At 36.2% G+C, this 10755-nt stretch overlaps 1 protein-coding gene across 1 annotated transcript in view; it reads left to right on the top strand.

Annotated features, from left to right (window-relative positions):
* Positions 1-10755, top strand: part of PSMD1 (proteasome 26S subunit, non-ATPase 1) — a 97589-nt gene that overhangs the window by 22860 nt on the left and 63974 nt on the right. Inside the window, exons 12-16 of the mRNA XM_043578141.1 lie at positions 52-225; positions 1834-1945; positions 2885-3081; positions 4041-4136; positions 5183-5247. Of these exons, the coding sequence (XP_043434076.1) occupies positions 52-225; positions 1834-1945; positions 2885-3081; positions 4041-4136; positions 5183-5247 (644 nt within the window). The remainder of the gene's footprint in view (positions 1-51; positions 226-1833; positions 1946-2884; positions 3082-4040; positions 4137-5182; positions 5248-10755) is intronic.

A 10755-nucleotide genomic window follows, 5' to 3' on the forward strand; every position in this document is an offset into this window, starting at 1 on the left:
TTTCTCTCACTTTTCTCTTCCTGACATCTTTATTGTGGCTCAATTTTACAGGGTCACGAGAAGGAGGCATTACAGTTAATGGCAACATATCTTCCCAAGGACACTTCTCCAGGATCCGCCTATCAGGAAGGTGGAGGTCTCTATGCATTAGGTCTTATTCATGCCAATCATGGTGGTGATATAATTGACTATCTGCTTAACCAGCTTAAGAATGCCAGCAATGATGTAAGTACGAAAATGGAAAACTAGTCTGTTACTTAAGAGTCCAAGAAAATATTACATTTGCCAAATTACTTTAGTGAATAGAAATGTTATACATTTTGAAATTCCCAAAATGGAACTGTTCTTAAAGAATTCTTTTTTAAGGGAATTTTCCTTCCTGTTCTATAAACTAAAATTGTGCTTCTCAGTCCTTTAAAATTGGTATGTGACAAGCAAAATAAAGTACCATATGTTTGTAAAATATATGTTGTATTTCCACACTTAAGAGTTTTGGAATGTTAGAACTGTAAGTGACCTTAATGATCATTTGGTTTAATCTTGTTATTTTATAGGACACTAAGTCCCAAAGAAGTAACTGTCAGGAATCAATTCTTAGTTATTTGGTGTTTTATAATTTGTTACATGTAATTGTTTTGGAAAAACTTACTAAGCAGCTTGTTCTTATTTTACAGAACTTTGAAATAGGATTTTAGACTTTAACTTTTATGTTAGAGTAGACTCTTTTTTAGAAGGCTATTAGGAGATTAGCTAAGTAAGAAAGATAACTTTGTCCTCCTATTTCAGTGAAAAGATTGAGGCCAATAGGATGATCTGTCTCCACTAATAAGCCCCTCATCCACGAATTTTATATACATTTATTCATGGCTTTGCCTCATTTCCTTCTCAGGTAAAAATTTTCTAATCAGACAAATCTCTTTGGTTACCAGCAATATAAACCTCCACTGATTGACTTTAAACAAAATGTTTATTGGAAGTAGTTTATATAATTAAAGGAAAAGCTGATGAACCAATTCTCACAACAGTTAAGAGCCAGGGCAATTCTAGAGATCTAGATAACAGGAACTAATTGTATCATTTTTCTAGGGCCCTGCTATCAGGATGAAGGAATTTGAAATGTTTTTTGTCCTTGGGTCATTTCACTTAAGAAAGATTGGAATTTCAGAGAAAGAGCATTCAGTTGGCCTGTCTTGGGTCTCACAGTCCCATACTTTGGGTAGGAGAAAGTGGGCACGTATTAAGTTGGCGATTCCACCAAAACTAACCAGTGGGAGAAGAGTATTTCCCAAGCAACGTTGAGGTGCTGTCTCCTGTAAAAGGAGACTGCACTCAAAAATGACAGATGACCACTAATGTGTCCGTCTTGAAATAAAGACCAGCTTTTGCCCTTGACCCCGTTTTTCCTACTTCTTCATGACTGTGTTCCATAGATACCTTTTCCTCCTCTCTTCAGCCTCCTTCCCCTTAGCCAGTAAGCATATTCAGGTCTCACCTATCCTAAAAAAATCTTTCCTTGACACTTGCTTCTCCTTCTTAGTTATCATATTTCTCCCTTTCTCATGTAAACTTATTAAAAAAGAGCTATACCCTCTCTCTCCACTTTATCTCTCATTCACTTCTCAACTTACTATTATTTTGCATCAGCAAGCACCATTCTTTTGAAACTGAAATTGCTGAGGGTACCACTGGCGATCTGAGTCAAATCCTTTGGTCATACTCCCTAGGTCAACTGCCCTGCATGTTTAATATCACAATACATTTTGAAGTTAGAATAAAAGCTTGGATTTTTAAGTACAGTATTCCAAATCACTGGAACCCATGCTTTTTCCCTAGATCGTTCGACATGGGGGCAGCCTGGGCCTGGGTTTGGCTGCCATGGGGACTGCACGCCAGGATGTATATGACTTGCTAAAAACGAACCTTTATCAGGATGATGCTGTGACAGGTAAGTGATTCTTTGCAAAGACAACTCACTTTAGGATTAATTAACATGACTAAATTTGTTTTCTACTTATATTTTGTTTTGTCTTGTTTTTTAAGTATTTTGAGAGAGAGTGTGAGCAGGGGTTCAGGGGTGGGGAGAGGCAGAGAGAGAGAAGAAAGAAAGAACCCGCGCTGTCAGCATGGAATCTGACGTGGAGCTTGATCTCGTGAACTGTAAGATCATGACCTGAGCTGAAATCAAGAGTCCCAACATTTAACCAGCTGAGCCACTCAGGCGCCCCTCTACTTCTGTTTTGTAGCCTCTTAAAAATCTAATAGATTACTTGTATAGGGAGTGGATTTTGCCCCATTTGTCAAACTCATAAAAATAGATTTTGTGACGTATAAGTTTTTAAAAATGATACATCCTGTGTGTGTGTATAATTGATTTTTGCAAACAAATTTATTAGAGTGATCTATTTGTATCACAGAGCTATCTGTACTGCTTGGTGATAACATAGAAAAACATCATTGTGTCTCTTTTGAAATCACTGTTGGATTGATGGTACATTCTGTCACGATTTAAAAGGAAAATAGCTATAAATATATGGATGTGCTTTTTATCAGCTGGCTTGAAAAAATGCCTTCATTTTCATTTAATAGATGTTTTGATAGTTGATGATAATAAGTGCCACTTCCAATAGGATATGTTTTATTGAGTTACATATGTAATTTTATTTTTTAATGTTTATTTTTGAGAGGGAGAGAGAGCGAGCATGAGTCGGGGAGGGGCAGAGAGAGAAGGGGACAGAGGATCTGAAGTGAGCTCCGCGCTGACAGCCCAATGTGGGTCTTGAACCCACAAACCTCAAGACCTTGACCTGAGCCAAAGTCAGACGTTCAACCAATTGAGCCACCCAGACGCCCTATATTTTCTAATGTTTTATTTTTTACTCACTAGGGGAAGCAGCTGGCCTGGCCCTAGGTTTGGTTATGTTGGGCTCTAAAAATGCCCAGGCTATTGAGGACATGGTCGGCTATGCACAGGAAACTCAACATGAGAAGATTCTGCGTGGTCTTGCAGTTGGCATTGCATTAGTGATGTATGGGAGGATGGAGGAGGCTGATGCTCTCATTGAATCTCTCTGCCGTGATAAGGTGAGACGATACATTGTTTATCCTTTTCCCCCTGTACTCCCTCATGCCCTAGTTATCACCTGCATTTACAGAAATACTTTTCATTAGAAATTATCTCTGTTCTTGACAGAACGCGTAACTATACTCGTTGATGAAACAAGGTATATAAAGCCTAATAGAATGTAGGAAAGAAAAACACTGATTAGAAGGGATGAACAGGACTAATTTGAGGATTTTAAATTTAACCAAGATTTCAGACCGGTAATTTTCAGATAAGCAGATCCAGAAAAGGTATTTAGAAATTTACAAGTTGATGATTTCTTTTAGAAATAGTATTTTTGGAATTATTTCATAATCATTTAATGAGATACAAATTTATTGTTTTTGCATCAAAAACCAGTGCCAATCCCCATGCTTATTTATTTGGGTAAGTGTTTTTCATTGCCTTTTGTATTGTTTTATTTTGACAGTGGTATATGGTGGGTACTCAGTGGTAAATAATGCTGTCCTCTATAGTCTTGATAAAAAGAACTACTACTGTATTAAATGATAAAGCTACTGATTATTTTGCTCAGCTCTCAGACTCCGTATCTCTTCCATTCAGTGCTCATCAGTGCCCAAGAATTAAACAAGGTAAAAGGAGGTTACAATGTGGAATTAGAAGCGAGCTTCTTTCTTATTCGTTTAATAATGGAAGTTGAGTGTCAGAGGATAGTGTTGGTATTGGACTTGAGTTTATACTTCCTAGTAAGTGTGAGGCAGTACAGGCATGTTGCACAGAATGTTGAGAATTAGAAGTTAACTCCTCCTGTATTAGAGTCTTTTATTTCCACATTTGTTTTAGCAAATTACCAACCACAAAATAGTTCTCCTTAAGTTTATTGTTTCCATCGTTTCCTACCTAAAACCAACTCTCCTGGTGGATGCCAGTTACTATTTGAAATGCTAACTTGTCTATTGATGTACATTATTCTTCTTAGGACCCAATTCTTCGACGATCTGGAATGTACACTGTAGCCATGGCTTATTGTGGCTCGGGTAACAACAAAGCTATCCGGCGCCTGCTACATGTTGCTGTAAGTACTCTTTCTTGGCTGGAGGGGGAAAGGAAAGTTTGCAGATGGACACTAAATGTCTAGGTTATTGCAGCACCCACACTACATGATCACCACCAGTGATCTCAGGTACAGATTATCATTCGCTGGACACAATCAGCTATAACCTAAGCACCAGGTTCACTTGGCTTTTCAGAAGGATGTAGTACAGGATAACAGTAAGTCGATATGAATAGAAGTCCTTAAAATCATTCAGGGGCAACTTCTGAAAACCTACTCCAAGGGGCATCCTCATTTGTAAGGAACAAGACCACATGAGTGTGTGCAGCCACCCTAGGATAGGGAAATCTAATGAACAGTAAAAATCACTTCTTTTTTACAACCTGTGAAGTTAGCTTCCAGGCAGCCCTAAGTGACATGGTCTGTTACAAGAGATACATTATACAGGAAAGCCAGTGTCCGTGTTTTCCAACAGGCTTTTCCCACTCCTAGTCCTCCCAATCCAGATGGAGTTTATGAACAGTAATGTTGCCTGGTAACACAGAGGACATTGTACATGTGTCTTCACTTAGTAGGTTTCTACCATCTTGGTGCCAGGAGAAGGTAAACCTCAGGTCATCTTCCCATGCAGAAAGGGTTTAGAACTATTATTATCTTCTTCCCAGAAATACTCACATTCCGCTGTATTTATTATTAATTTATCTTTTATCAGTGCAACATGTGGTATGTTGTAAATATTAAATGTTTGTATTTTGCTTGAATTTAGGACATACTTTTTTGAAAATAACTTTGAAGAAATGGTTACATTTTCAGTGTAGCCCACAAAAGCTATATAGTGCAGCTGAAATAATCTTTAGAAGTAGCCCTGAATCCTAAACTTCACCAAGCTTAAAAGCCCTGAAATGAAAACTATATCAGATGAGTTTTTCTAAAGTGAGGAGGACATTCTAATTAAATAGTAATAAATTAATGAGGTCTAATTTACATTTGAATGATGTGAACCTCATACCAGTTTATTCCAGTAATGGAATGCATGGTATAATGTAATCCTTTAAAATTTTTCCTAGGTAAGTGACGTTAATGATGATGTCAGGAGGGCAGCAGTAGAATCACTTGGGTTCATTCTTTTCAGGTAATTTCTAATTTCTGGTTCTCTTTATAGTCCTTTTTTTTTTTTTTTTTTTAATTGTAACTAAACAGAAACTAGTGTCTGAGAAATATGTCCAGGTTCAGAGTGAAGACCATTTAACAATAAGATTAGTACTGTTCATCTGAAAAAGGAAGCAAGTGTGTCTTGAGATTCCAAGAACCTATTTGAGAAATAGTAAAATGACTTTATTATTTGTTTTTTCATAACATTCAGTGTATTTGTTTAGTTTTTTAAATCCAGATAACATATTTAGTACTCCTCTTTCCGTGAACATTGGTAATTCAAATTGGATGCTGTCTCTTACAAGATTTGTAGAGTTCTTGAAGCTCTTTAATGAGAATAAAAGGTAATGGACTTTGTTTAAAGAAGGCTAAAAGATTTGCGGAGTTAAGAAAACTGTTTTGGACTTGAGATTTGGAGATGCCTTGGCTTAGTACAGTTGTGATGAAGAGGACATACTCTGAAACCAGTCTGCCAGGATTGAATCCTGGCTCTGCCACTTACAAGCTGAGTGACTTTGGGCTTGTTACTTAGCCTTTTTGAATCTCTGATTTCGGGTACAATTATAGTGCCTATTTAAGAAATGTGTCTTTAGATGAATAACTGAGTTAATATCTAAAGCCCTCAGAACAGTGTCTGGCACTACTACGTGTTATTTAAGCGTGTGATAGTGGTGGTAACTGTAATAGTGGTAGTTGCGATAGTACTTCTTGCAGTAGTTCTTCTTCCCGTCTGCTTATTATCTCCAATCTCATACCATTGTTTCTTTTAGCTAAGATACTTTACATTAAAACCTAACAAAGGCAGATTAAAAGAGCTTCATTTAGCTCTATTTGTACACTGCTTATAACAACTTGTTTTTGATGAAATTACACAGTAAAGTTCCCAGGATATATGTTAGATGAGTCAGATGAGTCTCATTCATGTCCGTTTAAATCTGGGATAGATTTTCTACCCCAAGTCCCTGGGAGTGAACCTTTGTTGCAAAGGTCATAATATAAGTTTACAAATACTGAACGTCCACCGTGAACTGGTTATAGGATCTTCTTCATAACATCTTGGTAGGAGCTTATTCCATTTATCGGGAAGTTATCCAGAAAGGCTGTAAATAATTTTATTCTTATTGTGGATAAAAATGTTGAGTAAAACAGCAAAGTACAGACCCATATGACATGCTAATAGGTTTCTCCTCACACCAGTTTTGTTAAATAAGGTTGTTCATACTAACCTCCTTCATTGTGTTGTCCTCAAACCCTTATTTGCTCAACTTGTTCACAAAGACAGTAGAGAGCTTTCTTGAAATCCAAAGACATAGTATTTACACAGATCTACTGTCTAACACCTCCAAAGTAGAATATGTGATTAGTTGGTTATTACTGCTTTTAGTAAATCCATACAAGTGTCAGATATTCATTGATTGTTTTTCTAAGATGACAGAGCCTATGTGCGTTAAGCTATTCTACATTTTTAAAAAAGATCTGCAGTAGACTACACACTTTATTTCTTGATTCCTATTTCTCTTATCTTTTTTTGAACATCAGAACATTTAGCCACTTACAGTCTTTTTGTACCTTTGCCATTTTCTTTTTTTCTCAGATTTGTCAGCAGTGGTTCCATAATTACAACCACAAAGTTCTGTTTCAGGGAGGTGATTCATTTAGCTTAGAGAGTTGAACTCATTTAAGGCAGCTAGTCTTTTCACCCAGTCTGCATTTTGATCACTCTTTCCATTACTTTTTATCTTGCTGGTCTAAAATTCATTATCCTGAGGGGAAAAAAAAAAAAGCAAAACAGAGGTTGAATAGTTCTCTTTTCTGCCTGTCATCTTTGGCCAAGTTATGACCCTAAACTTTCACTGGTTTTGCTTTAGAATTTAGACACAATGTAGGGTTGGGCATGGATAATTATTGCCATCCAGAGAGGTTCTTTTGTTTTGTTTTTGTTTTTGTTCTAATTCTTATCAGAGAACTAGGTAATTTTGATTTGGAAAGTATATTTTTCTAGGAGTACCCTTTTTTTTTTTTTTTTTTAATTTTTTTTTTCAACGTTTATTTATTTTTGAGACAGAGAGAGACAGAGCATGAATGGGGGAGGGGCAGAGAGAGGGAGACACAGAATCTGAAACAGGCTCCAGGCTCTGAGCCATCAGCCCAGAGCCCGACGCAGGGCTCGAACTCACGGACCGCGAGATCGTGACCTGAGCCGAAGTCGGACGCCCAACCGACTGAGCCACCCAGGCGCCCCACTAGGAGTACCTTTAATAACTGTTGGTTTGTGTAAACCATTCTACTCATCATGGTCTCTGTTTTGTTTCTTTGTTGTCAGCTGTTAATTTTTACTGGTGATTTTCCATTTCATGTTCTCTACATCAGTGGTCTAGTATGTATATTCTGCCACATAGGAAGTTGAGCTTCATGAAGACTGTTTCTCTTCCCTTTTTAACCTGACAGCACTTTGCTCTCTAACAAAATTCATTTCTGCCTTTGCATTTCCTGTAGTTCACACTCATGCTAAACTCCCAGTTTCAGCAGCAGATGTCTCCCACGAGCTGCTTTTAGGCTTTGCTAAGATCTCAGTTACTTACGATAGATCCAGCTAATGAGTGGTTCTATGTGTTTGTTATTTCTTAGGGATCATTCTGAGTTTTATTTTCATGATAGGATTCTTTATAAGTAGAAGAAACTGGAAAAGTTTTTAGAGATGATTTTGTCTAAAAGTTACTTTATAGATGAAGAAAATTAAATGTAATCAACTTGTCTAAGAAATTGCCGTTGAAACCAAATTCTCTAAATTTTAGATTAGTGTCATTTCCCTGGAGGGAGAATCTTTAAAGATGAAAGAAACTTAGAAATATTTTTTTGAAAGAGAAGAAAATTCAATTCTAAAATAGTTAATAAAATTTCCCGTTGTCATAGAGCTAAATGGTAGAACTGAAATTCAAAACAGGTCTTGTTAGAGACCAGGGCTTTCTACATCATGCCTTTTTTTTTTTTTTTTTTTTTTTTTTTTCAACGTTTATTTATTTTTGGGACAGAGAGAGACAGAGCATGAACGGGGGAGGGGCAGAGAGAGAGGGAGACACAGAATCGGAAACAGGCTCCAGGCTCCGAGCCGTCAGCCCAGAGCCCGACGCGGGGCTCGAACTCCCGGACCGCGAGATGGTGACCTGGCTGAAGTCGGACGCTTAACCGACTGCGCCACCCAGGCGCCCCTACATCATGCCTTTCTATCAGAGTACTATTTTCCTGAGCAACTCTCACGGAACATTTTTATTCTCAAATTTCCTCATTACCTTTAATATTTGGAAAGTTTCTGTCCTTTCTCTTAAGAATAGTTAATGTTTTCTGGTGCATCATCATTTATTTTCTTAGAAATTGCTCCATTTTATCATTTCTTCCCTTTTAGATTTACTTTTAAGATAACTGCAGACATTTCACCTTCTTGAACCATATTTTAAGAATTTATTTCTTCTTACTTTTTTAATCTTCCTTTCAAATGTACTTACTGGACATGAATACTGAAAATATGTGGGTAAACATGTATTTGTACTTCAACCACTAAGGTGAAATTGTCTTCGTGGGAAACTAAAAATTCTTATGTGTGTTATCTCTTTTACCCTGAAGTAGTCCAGACAGTTACAATATTTTCACTGTTTCTTTCTCCTGATATTTGTGGGTTATTTGTTTATAATGTATATAAATATTGAGAATTGAGTTGAAAACATTCTTGCCAAGTTGAAATGAACCTAGTACATTTTTGTTTAATAAATAGGTGATTATTAGGCCCATTGTTATCTATCGAGTAAGCACATTTTATTATAACAACTCTTTTTATGATACAATGCTTGGCATTGACTGAAACTCAGTTGGAACTGAGCATAATCTGAATTATTTTAACTTGACATTGGAAAGCAAAGTGAAGAAAAGTTAAAAGAAGCATTGGTCTTTATATACTTGTTAAAATTAAGTTGCTATAATGATCTGATACAGATTCTTCTTAAAATTAGACAATCCTAGAGGCCCCTGGACATCTTTGCTATAACTTTACGTTATAACAATAACTGCATATTTTCCAATGTATACATTAATTTGCTTTCAGATACGGATGGATCTTATAAGATATGAGGGAGAGTCTTGGTGCAGATATTTCTTTAGACCGTAAGATATGTTTCCTTGAATATAAAAATGTTGCACCATTATAGAGTCTTAGAATTTGAAGGAACCCCAGCAATCAGCTAGTTACCACCAAGTGCATGAATCATCTTTACAATATCTCCATTCCGATTTTTTTATCACTTTGATACATATTGTCTGTATTCTGTTCTGTTTCTGCCTCATTGTCTTTGTGTTTAGGTTCTTGATGCCATAACTTCCTTATTTTATTTCTGTCTTTTTAAACGTTTTCTATACCTTTGCCCCCTCCAGTAATTAATAAATATGAAATTTAATGAAAGTTTTCTTCCAAAATTATTTTTAAAGACATACAGTCTACTCTTTTTCATAGTCTTTTTATTACCATAAATGTGGTTAACATCTGAAATTTGCTTTCAAATTACAGATTTTTTAAAAGTATTTTGAAATGGAAGTGTCAGTTTTGTATCAAAATGGTAAAAGTTTGTGCTATGTTGTACTTTTTCAGAAATAGTTTATATTGGAGTTGTATTTCATTTTCTACAATCTTCTGGAAGTATTAGAATGATTAACTAGAGAAAGATATCTCAGCTAACTATAAAGCAAAGATTTTTTTCCCCAGGAATTGAAGCTAACTAGTCATATAGTTAATTTTGTAAGTGTGTGATTGTTTAAGTACATACATGAATTTGGAGGCAGTATAGAGCATGTGAGAAGGTAGTCCATCTAATCTAGTTCGTCTAGGGGTAGAGCTTTGGCAGTGTGAGTGCCATCTCTAGATTTTCCGGAAACAATTTTATATGCCTTTACATAGATAAGATTCAGTTTGTGATACTTTTAAAGTGACACCAGAAAACTTAATCTTCTGTGACTTTGCAAGAATATAAATCTTAATATATGTCAAACCCATCATATTAGAGACTAGAACCAAAATAGATAACAATTTTTTTTTTTTTTTTTTTTAGGAATGTAGATTATTTTGCCTATCTTAAATGGGCCACCCTTAATGCTGCTGAAGAACCTTAGACTGGTAGGGAAAAGTGCCTAAAGCTTTGAGATTTAGGGATTAAATTTGTAATCTTTTCTTTCTGGCAGATGACATAGAGCCCATTAGGTCTATGTTCTAACTGTGTTCTAGGAAAGGATCCTACCATGTGGAGAATATGTATCTGGTTCACTTATGCTGAGCTCCACAGCCAACGCATTTCTTGAAGTAATTTTCTTAAACTTAATCACCTGGAAAGGGACAGCGATACAGTAGTAATAAATAGGTTGAGACATAAGAATGGGTCAACACGAAAAGGAAAAGCTAAGATATGGACTGGCTTCACTGCAGACCCCCTCAGCCTAAATTTCTTTA

The sequence above is a fragment of the Prionailurus bengalensis genome, chromosome C1, assembly GCF_016509475.1.
Source record: "Prionailurus bengalensis isolate Pbe53 chromosome C1, Fcat_Pben_1.1_paternal_pri, whole genome shotgun sequence".
In the NCBI taxonomy this organism is placed as follows: domain Eukaryota; kingdom Metazoa; phylum Chordata; class Mammalia; order Carnivora; family Felidae; genus Prionailurus; species Prionailurus bengalensis.